Raw genomic sequence first — 17,898 nt, 5'->3', positions numbered from 1 at the left:
TTGATTTTGTGGTTACACTTTATTTTAAGGTGTGCTTGTTACACTGTAATTATATAATTAAGTACTAATTAATAGTAATTAACTACATGTACTTACTATATAACTAGGGTATAACTAGGGTAGTGACTACATGTACTTACTATATAACTAGGGTATAACTAGGGTAGTGACTACATGTACTTACTATATAACTAGGGTATAACTAGGGTAGTGACTACATGTACTTACTATATAACTAGGGTATAACTAGGGTAGTGACTACATGTACTTACTATATAAGTAGGGTATAACTAGGGTAGTGACTACATGTACTTACTATATAAGTAGGGTATAACTAGGGTAGTGACTACATGTACTTACTATATAACTAGGGAATAACTAGGGTAGTGACTACATGTACTTACTATATAAGTAGGGTATAACTAGGGTAGTGACTACATGTACTTACTATATAACTAGGGAATAACTAGGGTAGTGACTACATGTACTTACTATATAACTAGGGTTAATGTTTGGTTGGGTTATTACTATAGTAACTACATGTACACTCAAAAAAATGCTGGGTTAAAAACAACCCTAGTTGGGTTGAAAATGGACAAACTCAGCAATTGGGTTGTTTTAACCCAGTGAATGGGTAATTTTAACCCAGCGGTTGGGTTAAATGTTTTCTTAAAACAACCCAATTGCTGGGTTAGTCCATTTTCAATCCAATTTGGGTTGTTTTTAACCCAGCCTTTTATAGAGTGTACTTACTATATAACTAGGGTTAGGGTTTGGTTGGGTTATTACTATAGTGACTACATGTACTTACTATATAACTAGGGTTAATGTTTGGTTGAGTTATTACTATAGTAACTACATGTACTTACTATATAACTAGGGTACTTACTATATAATTAGGGTTAATGTTTGGTTGGGTTATTACTATAGTAACTACATGTACACTGTAAAAAATGCTGGGTTAAAAACAACCCAAGTTGGGTTGGGACAAACTTAGCAATTGGGTTGTTTTAACCCAGTGAATGGGTCGTTTTAACCCAGCGGTTGGGTTAAATGTTTTCTTAAACCAACCCAATCGCTGGGTTAAAACAAGCCAATAGCATTTTTTAGAGTGTACTTACTATATAACTAGGGTTAGGGTTTGGTTGGGTTATTACTGTAGTGACTAAATGTACTTACTATATAACTAGGGTATAACAAGGGTAGTGACTACATGTACTTACTATATAACTAGGGTTAGGGTTTGGTTGGGTTATTACTGTAGTGACTACATGTACTTACTATATAACTAGGGTATAACTAGGGTAGTGACTACATGTACTTACTATATAACTAGGGTTAGGATTTGGTTGGGTTATTACTATAGTGACTACATGTACTTCCTATATAACTAGGGTATAACTAGGGTAGTGACTACATGTACTTACTACATAACTAGGGTTAGGGTTTGGTTGGGTTATTACAATAGTGACTACATGTACTTACTATATAACTAGGGTTAGGATTTGGTTGGGTTATTACTATAGTGACTACATGTACTTACTATATAACTAGGGTATAACTAGGGTAGTGGCTAAATGTACTTACTATATAACTAGGGTTAATGTTTGGTTGGGTTATTACTAATAGTAGTAACTATAACTACTAGTAACTACATGTGTAACAGTGACACTGAAAAATAAAGTATAATCAATTTTGTTTATCTGGAATTGACTGAATGGTGAAAAGTGACTTTTTAATATCAGAATAGAGTTGTACAACATTAGCCTACGCAGATGAGTGATTCAGATCTGAATTGTGTAATTACATTTTGAAATATTTAAAAAACCATAATTGTTTCTTTGGAGTAACGTGCACTGATTAATCATTTACCTTTTCAGCTTAAATTACATTAAACTGCCTTAGAAAAATGAATTAAATTTTGTATAAAAAGTTTAAAAATTGCATTATAAAAACATTTGTTGTCATAACGTATTGATCATATCTTGTTTTACAGTGTATTAATGAAGTAAATCATGTTGAACTGAACCGTATATTAAGTCCTCAGCTGTACCTGTGATGGATGGAGGAGGACCTGCAGGGTTCATCGACGCCACTGGGATGACATGAGGGAATCCTGTATGTAACAATTCATGATAAGGTGAATTTGTGCTATTATATCATGCTTGAGCTATCCATCTATCTGTCTGTTTGTATACCTGCAGGCATCTGTGGCGGGTTGAATCCAATAGGAATGAAAGACGGAGGGGAGGCTCCTGTGATCATGGCTGGAGGTGGTAAACTCATGTTAGGAAGGGGTCCTGGGATGACATTCATTGAGGCGACAGGCTGAACTGAAGGGCTCTGTAATGCAGAGAGGAAATGTGTGAGGACGTGCTGTGTGAAAGGACACTTCCAACATCAATGATTGAGAAATCATGAGCAGCGTTGGGGAACGTGACTTTTAAAAGTAATGTGTTTTTTTTCACAAAAAAAGTTACTAATTGTGCTACTTAAGCCCTATTCAGACGGTAATTGGGTCTCACGTGGACATCCATAAAAATAACTTTGCACGCCACCTCAGTGATAAAACTCTGGCATTGGGACGGCGATTTATTCCCGGTGGAGGAGCGAGTTTTGTGATCTTGGGAACACACTGATCACGTGCTCAATAACATGATTGTATGCTGTAAATAAAATGTCATATGCTTGGTATAATAAGAATAAATGCATATTTAATTTAATAATAGGAAAATAATATCCAAATTACTATTTAATTATTTAAATCTTTAAAAATAGGAAGATATATAGACGCACATTATAGTTAAAATGGTATTTCATCTCAAAAATAAAGGATGACGTTTTATTCCACATGGAAATGAGTGAATACAGCCTCTTATTTACATGAGGTAAACATAATGCTGCGGTTATTTTAACATACTATATAACGGCCCGTTTCAAAGTGCTTTTCTTCTTTTTATTTTTTGAGCGGTGATGACATATATTGCTCTTGTTAATACTTGCCATTATTTCAATAATAAAAGTCTAGATATTTAAAATGCATCCAAAAGACAGCGAAGCTCAACCGTACGGTGCTCCGCAGTGGACAAAAAGGATATAAACAGGGAATTTTGAAGTGATATATTCGTGAAAACTCAAGAGATGTCGATTCGGCCGGCAATTAAATGACCACACGGCCTTGGTGTTTGTCAAAAACAATAGGTAATTCGGCCGGAGGTTTTTACGTGGGGTGGTGGGAGAAAAACACTGACATTTTGGATTCAGACGGCAATAAAATCACAGATTATCCCCTATCAATGATGAAAATACCTTATGATAGGGTGACCAAACGTCCTGTTTTCCCAGGACATGTCCTGTTTTCAAGTCCTGGCCCTAATATAACAATTTTCTATCCATACAGAGGGGGCATAAATGTATTGAAATTATTAAGGAATATTTGAGTAAACTTCGAGTATCATTTGAGTATCTCATTGCCGGGCTGAGTGTCCTGGTTTTTCGGTATTCAAATATGGTCACCCTATGACCCCACGAGAAACTATTACCGTCAGAATAGGGCTTTAGTTACTTTTTAATGGTAAGTAATGTGTTAAATTACTTCGGCATCACATTTTCTCACCTGGGCTGGGCTTTCTTGTTTGCTTTTTAATAACAAAAAGTTCTATTTTGGCCAAATTTATTCACGCGTGTACTGTCTGTACAAACAAACCTTTCAGCTGTTCTAGTGGAAAACACGCTTACTTAATTCAACACAAATGTGATGTTTAACTAAAGTCATTTTTGCCTATTCATATGGTTGAATCAGCTCATCAAAGGTCAGCAGCAAAGACATTGTTTAATAAAGTGAAATTAAATACATAAAGTCTATATGCATTATTTAAAGGGTTAGTTCACCCAAAAATGAAAATTCTGTCATTAATTACTTACCCTCATGTCGTTCGACACCCGTAAGACCTCCGTTCATCTTCGGAAAAGAAATGAAGATATTTTAGTTGAAATCTGATGGCTCTGAAAGGCCTCCATTGGCACAATGCACTTTACACTCTCAAGACCCTTAAAAGGTACTAAAGACGTCTTTACAAAGTCCATCTCACTACAGTGGTTCTAAAATAACTTTATGAATCGGCGAGAATAGTTTTTGTGCGCAAAAAAACCCTAAATAACGACTTACATAGTGATGACAATTTCAAAACAAGGCCTCATGAAGCTTCGAAGCGTTATGAATCAGTGAGTCGAATCAGCAGTTTGAATCGCCAAATTTCAGCAGTTTGGCGGTTTGACACGCAATCCGAATCATGATTCGACTCACTGATTCATAACGCTTCGAAGCTTCATGAGGCCTTGTTTTGAAATCGTCATCACTATGTAAGTCGTTATTTAGGGTTTTTTTGCGCACAAAAACTATTCTAGCCGATTCATAAAGTTATTGTAGAACCACTGTAGTGAGATGGACTTTGTAACGACGTCTTTAGTACCTTTTAAGGGTCTTGAGAGTGTAAAGTGCCATTGTGCCAATGGAGGCCTTTCAGAGCCATCAGATTTCAACTAAAATATCTTCATGTCTGTTCCGAAGATGAACGGAGGTCTGACGGGTGTCGAACGACATGAGGGTAAGTAATTATAGACAGAATTTTCATTTTTTGAGTGAACTAACCCTTTAACATTACATTTTTTACAGGTTTGCGTAATACTGAGTTTGCATTTCACTGTGTTATTCATGTTGAGGAATACTGAATTTGTTTTTGTGCAAGTGAGATGAGTGCTCACATTTAATTAACATTAACACTTTCTCATGATTTCTCTCAACATGGGAACAGTATCTTGCATTACTTGTTTGAAAAAGTCATTCAGATCTCCTGTTGTAAATGTAAAAGTACTATGTTACTTTACTAGTTACTTGAAAAAGTAATCCGATTTTGTAGCTCACATTACTTGTAATGCGTTACCCCATCACTAGGCATGAGTAGGCAAAGAGTGTTTCTGTGTGTTCTTTATTGCAAACAAAGCACAACTACACAAACCAGTCATGACCTTTTAGACTACACCTGAAAGTTTGGAAATCAAAAGTGAGGATCAATCCCAGAAGTAATAAACAATAATGTCACTGGTGGAAGGTAAATCAACTGCAGAACCTATGAATTCTAGATGTTGAAGGGTGATTTTTCATTTGGAAGCTAAATTTAAAATTGATTTCCTGCCATCTGGAGTCACACATTGAAAACTAAAGATCTTACATGCACAGGAACTGTACACTATCCCATAAAAACAATGGAGAGGTTTTTTCTTCCATTACCTTTTTTGAAATATGAATGAAAAATACAAATGATGTCGCAAAATCCATTGCCTAACCCTGGCATCATATACAGTCTGGCAATGTCAACATTTAAATCTGTGGAGATCATCCTCTTGTTTTCACCAAAGTCACCTCAGCGCAGGATAGTTCAGAAATAACCGAGTGGGTGATTCTGCATCTATAAAAAAACATTTACTCTGAAGCATTAGCGCAAATCCAGTCTCACAAAGCCAATCTTTTGACTATCAGCATAGAGTCTGGTCCACCCAAGGCTAAAATCCACTACATGATTTGTGCCCCGATTTACAGTCTGGGCAAGTTGACAATGCTGGCGAAAGTCAAAGTTAGTCTGCAGATTTGCGTAGACCGATTTCACATACACAAAAAAATACCTCTGTTTTTTTATCTTCAGACTCAGAAGAGATCAAACGTGTTTATGTCAAGCTCATTTTAGAACGGTTTCCGTTTGTTAAGTGTCTCCTGGCAATGAGGAGTTTCTGCTTGAGTTTGAGGAACAACTTGAGAAATCTGTTTGTGTGATTCTGTCATTTAGTGTATGACACCCAGTTTTTCTCTGTAAGTCGGCAAGCGTATGATTTTAAAACATTTAAAAAACTGTTCTGATTTTAAAAGTTGTGCTGTGTATTTCAAAGCAACATAATGTTTTTATGTGCAGATTTTTTGTTGTTGTTGTCTGAAATATCCCAATAATAGACTGCCAGTAGAAAAACTACTATTATTATATTATAAACAATAGGGTTGGGCGATGTCTACCAAATTGGCATCCGACGATGTCTACAGTGAAACATCGTGATGGACTTTGACATCGGAGGGGTTGTGTTTAAGCTCTGTTAATATGCTGCACGTCTGGAGAAAGAGAGAACGCACAGAGCAAAAGGGCTTGAATAAAGCACATTTGGCTTTAGATAAAACTACTACAGGATATAGTGCTGAAATATCATTACCACAAACAATTCTGAGTGCTTGTGGTGTGATCCGCACCGCTGTTTTGACGCTCTGCTCACTTCAACTAGAAACAGGAAAATGGTGCTACCGTTCTGTCTTGCGGGTCCGGATGCAGAGGTTTCAAAAGTATTCACATTCATTACTCAGGTAGGAGTATAGATATTAGGGTTTAAAAAAGACTTCTGTAGAAGTTGAAGTATCAACTCAAGCTTTTTACTCAAGTAAACATGTAAAAGTACTGGTTTCAAAACTACTTTAAAGCTACACTGTGTGATATTTTCCCCCATCTAGCGGTTAAAAGGTATATGATCATCCAGTGAATATTAGTTTCTCTTCCTCTCAATTCCGATTTCATTTTAACTCCTACGGTGGCCGATTTAGTCCAAGATTAATATGGCTTCCATTTCGACCTCGTCCACATTCGACACGGTGCCATCGAGTGTTAAAACGCGAAAGGCAAAGCTTGAATTCACGGGTATGTCCCTCTTTGGCTGATGTACTTTCAAGATGGAGGGGCAACATGGCGACCTGCATTCGAACCCATTACCGTATGTATTTTCAATGGCATATTATAAACTTAAGAGAATACTTTATTACTTGAAAGAAGTAAATATGCATTAATGAGCACATATATTTTTGAAAGAACTAAGTGTTTTTAGCTAAGAACAAACTAAAAAAGTTACACAGTGTAGCTTTAAGTATAAAAGTAAAAGTAAGGGGAAAAAATGCCATTAAGGATAAGCTTAGGCCACGCCACATGGGCCTATAGTGCACTACCCCACCTCCCCAAAACAATTTTTTTCTAAAGGCCATAATGACTATAATGTTTTATTAAAATGTTAATGTTGAAAAATTTGGGATGCACTAGGCTACCTGTTTCAGCCGCATATATGCTCATTGAAAATGAACGCATTTTAGTACAATGCAAATACATTAATGAACCATATATGTGTACTACTGAGCATTACATGATTTGTGTCATGTGCAGGTGGGATGGATCGCGTACAAACCAATAGGGTGTCGGAATGGTATATGTTTATACTTCTCATCCAACCACAATCAAATTCACGCTATGAATTTTTGGTTTTTCTTTGGTTTTTTATAACGCTGACAAGCTGGAATGAAAACAATCCCAAATGAAATAGGAGCAACGAGGCTATTTTTAAAATGTAAGGAGTAGAAAGTACAGATAATTCTGTGAAAATGTAAGTAAAAAGTCGGCTGAAAACGTATTACTCCAGTAAAGTATAGACAGTGTTGGGCACGTTACTTTAAAAAAGTAATTAGTTAGTTACTAGTTACTTCTTACAAATAGTAACTGAGTTAGATCATTATAAAAGTAACTAATTACCAGGGAAAGAAACTACTGATTTACTTTTTTTTTCTCAAAACTTGTATGCCCCCAATATTAAATATGTTAAATGAATGAATTGGACACTAAATAGAATAAATTATTATTATAAAACATTGTACATTAATGTACACAGTTGTAATGTTGCTGTGGGACAATGTAAGAGACACCTATCAAATTCAATACATTATTGTAAATATTATCAGTAGACCTACTATAGTGCAAATATTGTGTAAATATTATCAGTACTATACTTTCCTTTGGTAGTGGAACTCACGTTATCACCTGGGTTTTTAGCCACTAATTTTGTAGCGGCATGTGATGATGTGAGGCTTCATTAGATTAGAATTACTTGCCACCGACGTGGAGCGACTCTTTCTTCCTGGGCATAAGTTGCACGTTACATAAACATTCTTACCTTTCACCTCAACGAGGGAAAAGTAGTGCTTATACTTACAGTTTGCGAAAGCTACCTTTGAAGTCGTTGGACTTGGTGTGTGTGACTGTGCATAATCTGCATGTGTGTGCGTGTGTGTCATAGGTGTGTGTGTGTGTGTGTGTGTGTGTGTGTGTGTGTGTGTGTGTGTGAACTCAACCTATCGAACTCAACCTATCAACCTCAACCTTGTTTCCCACCCACCAATCATCATCAGTTATGTGTACCACCCCACCAACCACCCAACATGCATGGCATGCATGCCCGTACACACACACACACACACCAACCAACCAGAGAAAGAAAAATGTTGCAGGTCCGACTGATCTCAATCAGCTCAATTATAGTAACGCCGCATTTTTTTCCCCAGTAACGCTAACGCATTGTAACGGGAGAAATCCCTTCCAGATGCGGACCGCCATTTGAATATCATTAGTTTAGTTAGTGTAAAACATCCAGTAGCCCATAATTTGTTTGGCATTTTTTGCACAATACAATCTAAAGGGTTTAAATTGTTTTCATTGAACGGTTTTGATGGTAATTTATATTGTGATTGGGAACAAAAAAAATTATTTGCAGGGGTGGGGCGGGATCACGATGGCATCGTCTATCGGCCTAACCCTAATAAACAACTATTATTATAAAAATATTATGTATATAATAAGTAAAATGTTACTATTAAACTGCACGGTGAATAAAAACAATGAAGCAATGATCTGAATGTATGCATTAATGTAATACCTTTTTTGTCCTTCCAAATACAGTTACATCACAGACTAAGATAAAGTGTAAAACACCGTTCTGCTCATGGATGGCAAGTAAACTTGCCACTTTGTGTGTCAAACGAAAAAGATTTGATGACACTCACAGAAGAAATAAATCCCTGGATTTTCCATTGCATCAGTTGCAAACATGATTTTGTTTTCAGGTGATCTGTTAAAATACTAAACACCAAAGGACTTTTCATACTGTGCTTAACCCCGGGTTATCGTCTTTCTAACCCCCGCGAACAGAGGGACTGGCTGAGAACGATGACGTTGATGTTGTGCGACTATCCAGAAGCTAAAGCCGGAGCAAGAACAATCTTTTGCTGGTGGCCATGATGTTGTGGCCCTCCTCCCACGGGGTTCAGGAAAAGTTTGATTTTCCAGCTCGCTCCGTTAGTGGTGAAGGAGTTGGCTAAGGCGAACGCTAGCGATGCTAAGCCGATAGTTGTTGACATACGTCACGAACAAACGTTAGCGATTGGTTATTGCAGATCCAGAGTGGCTCTGGGCAGATCCAATAGTTTTAAACTTCAACAGAGTTCCCGCCTTCGAGGAAGTTAACGCTTGTCAATGGAGAGTGGCCAGACTCTCTGTACAAATGAAATGCTAGGGATATGTCAAATGGCTAAAGAAAATATGTGAAGATTTTCATCCTTACCGTAATAGTCCATTCAGGATAAACTTGATATTACAGTCGGCAATGTAAAACACGAGGATACGCAATGCTAGAACAGGTTGAGTGTGGAGCAATAGCATGAGAAGAATGACCCAGGGTTAACTATACTTCAAGTGTGAAAAGCCCTGAAGTTGCATAAGCCAGCCAATGAGATCAGAGCTGCTGTTTTCTTGTTAGCTCACAACAAGATCCGTGAACGGGACAGTGATGTAGGAGCAACCAAGGTGTTTTTTGTCATCTTTTAATCACCTTAACCACTACCTTTTCATGCCTAGTATTGTTTTTCTCATTAATACAACAATTGAGAGTTGTTCGTTTAGAACAGATTAAGAAGTGAGCAAAAACTGTTGCTTGTGGTCAGAATTTCCCTCCATTCAGATGTAATAAGCACTGAGACAGACACCCAATTCCTTGAACTTCACAAAGTTTGACAAATCTAGCTGAGACCATTCTCCTCAGAAATTGTTCACCAACAGCCTGCGAACTAAAGACTCGATGATCCAATGGCATGGAAAAACAAAAAAAGCTGAGAAGGTCCAAAATCTCTGTAAATATTTGGTTCTGTTTTATGTTGATAGAGGGAGTTTTTTAGGTTTCACTCCAGTAATGCTGATATAATCACTTTCGTGGCACTTTATTTTTGTAGTAATGACAGCAACTGAGTACTAACCCCTAACCCCTTAATTTAACCCATGTAGTTACCTTACATTACGCAGTACTTTTGTGGGTAAGTACACTTCAAGTAAATTGAAAGTGTACTGTAAAAATAAAGTGTAACAGCACTTATCTTTATATTTCAATATTGCATTGAAGTTTGGTCCCACACACACACACACACACAGATGAATGAACCAAGTCCCGTATCCGCTGACCCTAGAGACTCCTGACAAACACCTCCAGACACAAACACTTAAGAGCATGCAGAAAGACGGCAGACTGATGACATCTAGTGGCACATTCCCAAACTAAAGAATATATTATATATCTGTGTATCTGTATATCGTGGCTGCTACTGGTCAAAAAACACAGTTTTGGTGCATTGAACCATAAGACTCGCACCTTTAATAGACACAATGAAGAAGAGATTCATGCAACAGTGGTCTCGTTTCTGGAGCGAGACGTGCTCGACACGGAGACAGAAGTGCTGACTCTTGACATGTCAGTGTTAAGAAAGCTGTTAATCCTATAAAGATAGAGGAACCTGTAAATGAATGAATGAATGTGTCCAGCGAAAGAATCCCATTACACAAACTGCAATCAGCCATATATAAGCTCACCTGGGATTCATTTCAGGTACTAGTTTCTAGCTAACAATACTTAGTAAAAGACTTTCCTTTTGGGGATTTAAATCATTATGTTTAGTTTTTATATGTTTTAGACTTATTTTCCTTGCTACATTAAAATGTAAAATACATTATTTTTCATATGCACGTATTTGACACGGCATTTAAAAATATGGAAACACTTATTTTTTCAACAAGATTACATTTGTGAGTTAATACATTACGTTTCAGGAACATTTATTAATCTAGGTTAAGGTTAATTTTTTATATATATATATATATATATATATATATATATATATATATATATATATATATATATATATATATATATATATATATATATATATATATATATATATATATATATATATATATATATATATATATATATATATATATATATATATATATATATATATATATATATATATATATATAAAAAACACTACTATTCATTGTGAATTCATGTTTGTTCATAATAGATCAGCTAATGCAAATTTATACAACAAGGATATAAAATGTGCGCAGAAATGCACATTAACAATGATAAATAAATAATGTCCTGTTCAAGGTTAAATCATAATACATATTGCAATGCAATAACTAATGAACTGAGTTTAATTTTGAAGTGTTGTAATAAAAAAATAAAAAATACCAAAAGAAACATCCTATAAAAGTTATACATTTTAACCGAAAGTATTTAGATATTTAAATACTAATGCATTAGATAACAAAATACCAAGCAAGCAGAACACACATTTTTCCCTCATTTTGACCAGTAATAGTTTATTTTTGGGCTATCAATTTTTAAGATATAAATATATTTTGTTATCTAAAGGCTGTCTGTTATCTAAAGCCAGTCTGATGGACAAACTCTGATTTTTACCATCAAACTTTGAATCCAAACATTCCATCCGGACTGAGGTGATCAAATATTTTGAGCTGATTTCAGAACATTTGTCATGCATCTCCTGGCAACAAGGTGGAGTTTGTGTTCGGAACGACTTAAAAATAGTTGTTTAGTCTATGATACCCATTTTTATTCTGGAAACATTAACAGCGGTGAAGCGTATGATGCCTAGTGTTTTTTTTAAATCTGTTCAGATTTGAAAGGTTGTGAAGTGTATTCCAGCATTAACACAATGCCATTCAGACATTGTGGATTAAAGGTGCAGTAAGCGATTTTTGAAAAACACTGTTGAAAGTGGACCCTTGACACTTGTAGACAATCAGTGGTAGGGGGCGTGTCCACTCATGATCAGGGAGGATAGTGAGCCAATCAGCGGTATGGGGCGTGTCCACTCATGATCAGGGAGGAGAGAGTGAGCCAATCAGCAGTAGGGGGCGTGTCCACTCATGATCAGGGAGGAGAGAGTGAGCCAATCAGCAGTAGGGGGCGTGTCCACTCATGATCAGGGAGGAGAGAGAGAGCCAATCAGCGGTAGGGGGCGTGTCCACTCATGATCAGGGAGGAGAGAGAGAGCCAATCAGCGGTAGGGGGCGTGTCCACTCATGATCAGGGAAGAGAGAGTGAGCCAATCAGCGGTATGGGGCGTGTCCACTCAAGATCAGGGAGGAGAGAGAGAGCCAATCAGCGGTAGGGGGCGTGTTCACTCATGATCAGGGAGGAGAGAGTGAGCCAATCAGTGGTATGGGGCGTGTCCACTCATGATCAGGGAAGAGAGAGTGAGCCAATCAGCGGTATGGGGCGTGTCCACTCAAGATCAGGGAGGAGAGAGAGAGCCAATCAGCGGTAGGGGGCGTGTTCACTCATGATCGGGGAGGAGAGAGAGAGCCAATCAGTGGTAGGGGGCGTGTTCACTCATGACAGGGAGGATAGTGAGCCAATCAGCGGTAGGGGGCGTGTCCACTCATGTTTGGGGAGGAGAGCGAGCGAGCAAGATTGAGAAGACAGTAGAAAGAGAGATGACAGAGACATTACATAAGAGAAAATATCAGAGGTATTTCACAGGAAAAAGAAGAGTTATGATCAAGCGAGAGGTTTAGGACACACGTTAATATTAGAAAAGCTTTCCAGCGCTGGAGAGAGCGAAGCGGGGTTGGCCTGAAAATGGACGCCGAGGTTGCGTTGTTTCTGCTCCCTACGCGAGAAACATTAGTTTTGCTGTTTCAGAGATCCAAGATATGCTGTTGTTGTAATGTTAGCTGTAGTAACAGATCAGTTTTGAGAGTCGTTGTTTGTCTGGAGCTTCTTGTCTGAACTGTTGTGTACTGTATGTTCCTTTTTTTGTTTGTCCAACATCTTTGCTTTATTTTTCACGAAGCATTATTTTGATTTTGGTGATTATGGGTTGATTTTCTTAGAAATCACTTATTGCACCTAAAGTGTCTAAATACTTTTTGATTCCAATGTTTTAAAGATAGTCGACTACTTGCAGTCATGTTCCTGCTCACTTTCAGGATAAAAGTTTTATACACACTACTAAAGTAAAAAAAAAAACTGCATAGTATTAAAGGACTTTAGGCTGATACAGGTTATAGTAATTCATGCAGAAAAGACCCTGTCAGTGTTTCTCAGGAGAACCGTCACCCACAGCACTTACAGTACCGCACAGACACGCGTTCCTGAGGCTGGCTTGAGATCTCAGTAACTCTTCAGGTCCTGGATCAGACCTTCTTGAGACTGAACCTTCAACCTTTTGAGTTAGTAGACTGGATCCTGAACCACCAGGCTGCATTTACGTCCACAGTAAAACAAATGAAATTAAAAAAAATTGCACAATAGGGGTAATTTTGAGTTCATGTTCATGAACTATTCAGAATTTTGGACAATTATGACCAAGTTGCTTCTGAGTGAAATAGCCATCTCTAAGGTTTTGGTGAATAGGACAAATGACTAATATGCCTTTGGAAGACAAATGGTGGGAATAGAGTCATTTCTTTTGTTGTGTTTATTGTATTTTATACATACCTGTATAATCTCATATTATATATAAACAATAATATTAGTTTTAAATTGCAAATTAATCATATTTAATAAGCAGGAGTTGTGCATTAATTCAAGGAATTTTGCAATATGTTCTAAATAAATAAATAAATGGCAGAAGCAAAAAGCAATGAAAACACACACAAAAAAAAATTCCGGTTCTGATTGTGACCAGAAAACTTAAGAATATTACTGTTAAACAAAGGTATAATGCTGGAACTACAAAAAAAAAAAATTATATCAATTTAAAGTTATTAATCTACAAGACTCATGCATAGCAGTGCATTTGTGAAGAGTACCCTTATTATGCTTTTTCAAATATTATCTTTCATGCCATGTGTGTAATATATATATATGTTTGTGAATGTAAGGTTTGAAAGATCAAAGTGCACAACAAATAGTTATACTCATGGATATTCATAATAAAGGCTAGATGTCTTACGGCGGAGTCTTTAACGTCATCACCGGCGGCCATCTTGTCACAGGCAGGGCTCTGTGGTACCTGAAGTAAGGCGAGTGATCTGCACGAACACAAATACTCTTATCTCGCGTTTGGTTTCTTACAAATGTTATTAACGTGGCTATAATTCTGGATGCTTGAACAAATGATGAATAATTACTCATAAGTATGCAGTGTCATAACTACATATTTGAAAATCGGTAGAAAATTGAGCAAGTTGTGGTCATTTAAAAAGTGAATGCACCATTAAAACACAATGTTACGAGTGAGCGAGCTGACTGTGACAAGAAGGCCGCCAGGTGCGGACGTCGACCTCCATTGGCCAGCAGCGTGGACAAGACATCTAGCCTTTATTATGTATATCTATGGTTATACTCTCCTAAAAGAAAGAATCGATTCTGAACGACTGAAATGAGACATCAGTAATTCCGCTTTCAGTTTCTGCTACAGATCTATGTAGCAAATTTGTCTGCCTATGGTCGTCATTGGCTGCCATGTGAACAGCATCTACTTTGACCCTCTAACATTGAAGGTGTAGCTGAGACTGGAAGAGTTTGGTTCATGTTGTCAACACGTCGAGAAGTTTTCTGCAAAAGCAAATCCACTTTGATGCACTTCCAAAGGTTGAGGATGCTGGAATTGATACGGTAAAACCGACGCCATCGTTACTATTCTATAAAGGTGTATTAAAGAGCTGAGGAAGATCCGGAGCTGAATCCCTTTTCACATTTCCGGGTTTCTCAGAAGCGGAAGTCAACATAGTTGGGTTCACTTTTATAGCGAATGAGAGAATACATTAAATATATTTTTTATGTCCCCATTTGCTCAAATGGCAAAAGAAAAACACCACAATAGTGATTTCACAACTTTCAAAAAGAGGGGAAATAGAGTGAGATTGATAACGGCAGCGAAAAGAGTGAAAGATGTTCATTTTTTACCAACAATCCCATAGAAACTGTATTACAAACACCCTCAAAGCAGCGGTAACTTGTTTTTTGTAATTTGATGCAAAAGTAATATAATACAAAGTATTAGTGTTATAAATGTACATACATTAATTTATTTATTTTTTTTAAATACAAAAGACTTTGCAGGATTTACGATATCGATGACCGTTAAACTGCGTCATCACAGTCTGTGAAAAGGGTCCATTGTTTAATTTCCCACATGTGCTGGAAATGGTCGACCAAACACAACAGACTGGGCTGTCTGACCAATCACAAGACAGCAGGCTCTCAAAAGGAGGGGTTTAGAGAGAATGACTGTTCGAATGAACTTTTTGCAGACTCTTTGAGAAATGAGCTGATGCTGCATTGCAATGTACACTATGAGAAAAATAAAGTGTATGATGGATCTAAACTTATTGTAGAAGACCTCCAAAACAAAAAACTAAACAAAAATTAAAAAATATATACTGTGAAACGGGGCTTCCCAGACTAAAATGCTTGTTGGAGCCGTTTCAACTGAAAGCAAGTTGAAACTTGAAGCATCTTAAAATATGTCAGTGCCTTTGTATTGTCTCAAGATGCACAGCCGTAATGTTTTTTTTTTCTTTTCTTTTTTTCTAAGGCACGTTTATAAAAGCTACTTAAATGTCCTGATTGAACTAATCCTGGCTTAATCTAAGCCCTGTCTGTGAAACCAGGCCAAAAAAAATTAAAGATTAATATTCCAATTTTTACGACCATGTTTTTCACCTTAGGTCGAACACTGTAAATATTTAATTTTACCTGTAAAATATTATAAAAATGCTAAGGATAAAAACCCTGTTAATAGGTTAAAAGGCAAGTTCCCTTACTAAAATACATTAGAGAAAAAGAAAACACTCATCGGACATTTAATGTAATTTTACAATAAAATACTGTTGTATGTAAATATGAAATAAAAAAAACAAAAAACAAGTCCATTTACAGACCTCGTGTAGCCCCGGCCCTTTTCTGCGCTGCGCTCGTTGTGTTCTGTCTTCCGTTTGTATTTCCACAGCATGAAGGTAACAGATCTTATAGCCTGGATGCCAGCCGAACTTAGCCCCGCCCACAACATTTGAGGTTGGGAAGTTTGATCTGGACTTGATCTGTTGTGGAGCAACTATGCTCGAACCAGAGCTGTTCGGACCAATCAAATTGTCAGGGCGGGCTTTATACGATGATGGACAGATGATCAACAGTAACGTAATCATGCACGTCACCAAAGAGCGATTGGATTGAATTTGTTCTAATCCTAAACTGAGAACTTGTTCGTATATGCATTCACCTTTACTATTTCTCTCAAAAATGATGATCGTGTTGGTAAGTACTCCATGTATCCCCAAGTACTTTTTACAACACCGGCAAAGATCGCTTACACTCATCTTCAACTTCTACTTCTTCCAGCGTGCGTGCAGTTGAGTTCTGTTGACAACTATGCATCGCTCAACAAACGTTACTTACTCTGATTGGTTGTAGGTCTATCCAACTGAGGCATTTTCTTTCCTGGTTCGGTTGAAACACGCCTCATAATCACAGCCCAATGGAGCAGCATCAGACTCATATTCTGACTAGAATCTGAGTATGACGACGTCAGGCTAAAGATCTTATGGATTTACGAACGAACCGCTCGTTTTTAAAATCTTCCCGGTTTACTGACATTTGTCATGACATCAGCTTCAAACATTACAGTGCTCATGATAACTTTCAATAACTCTACAATAAGTAAATCCACTTCACCAGCGGTTTACTCTTCGACAGCGATGCCATAGAAATATGCAGAGCTAGCACAAAAAACTGAATTTCAAAGACACATTTCTGAAGACGGCTGGCGCATAAGGGCTGTAAGCTACAGAGAAAAACAGTAAACTGACCTTCTTAATTTGAAGCCATTATGTTTCTTAATAGTTCTTGTCATCAGATATGCACATTTGGGTTTTATGACACTGCTTCTGTTGTTTAATGAATGTTTATTGTATTATTTTAGAGTTGTGTTACCATGATGGTGTTTTGTGTTTGTGTGAATCACCTTCTATAAGTATATGCATCAGCTTGTGGAAAAGCTATTTGATGATTCTTTTAGGACCTGCATTATAATGGTGACTGTCAGTATATGTTAAAGATAAAAAATAAAACAGATTTTAGTAGCAGTATGCAGGGTTGCCAGGTTTTCACAACCAAACCCGCCCGATTGCTACTCAAAACTAGCCAAAATCAAGCCCAATCGCGTTTCAGGGTGAGGTTTTCTCTGCATTTGGGGGGTAAAATTTGTTTTTTGGCAGGGTTGCCTGCTAAAATTCGCTTTACCGGGGCTAAATATCACATAATTGGGGTCGCTTCAACCCACGGACAAGAAAAACAGCCCACAGCAACAATGTTGAAAACCGCAGACTTGGCAACACTGGCAGTATGCCTTGTTGGAATTACCGGTTTAAATTGCAATTTTCTTGTTTACAGGTTGTTCTGCAAATATGCTTACATTTTTACTGTATTATTTCTTTAGAAATCTGGCAACCAGGGCCTATACCATGAAGCCGGTTTAGCTGGCTAGCCAGAGATATGTTTAAGCTTAGTTTGGGCCAATCCTGGGTTTTAGGTACCATTAAAGTGGTTTGGCTTTTAGCAGTGTTCATCTCCACAGTAATTTACGCTCCATGGCTAACCTGCTCCAGGGCAGGTTATGTTCTGGATAATAGATCTCAAACTGGAATTGGACCAATCAGCGGTGAGCAAAGTGACACACCTCTGATGCAA

The 17,898-nt window shown here is 37.3% G+C and overlaps 1 protein-coding gene across 1 annotated transcript in view; it reads right to left on the bottom strand.

The window, feature by feature from the left end:
• The window catches only part of scaf4b (SR-related CTD-associated factor 4b), a 60,786-nt gene that overhangs the window by 1,233 nt on the left and 41,655 nt on the right, over positions 1-17,898 (bottom strand). Inside the window, exons 11-12 of the mRNA XM_079824620.1 lie at positions 2,199-2,343; positions 2,054-2,116 (exon numbers count right to left, since the gene is read on the bottom strand). Of these exons, the coding sequence (XP_079680746.1) occupies positions 2,054-2,116; positions 2,199-2,343 (208 nt within the window). The remainder of the gene's footprint in view (positions 1-2,053; positions 2,117-2,198; positions 2,344-17,898) is intronic.

The sequence above is a fragment of the Gobio gobio genome, assembly GCF_949357685.1.
Source record: "Gobio gobio genome assembly, chromosome: 8".
NCBI lineage: Eukaryota > Metazoa > Chordata > Actinopteri > Cypriniformes > Gobionidae > Gobio > Gobio gobio.
This window is presented reverse-complemented; position numbering and strand designations above follow the sequence as displayed.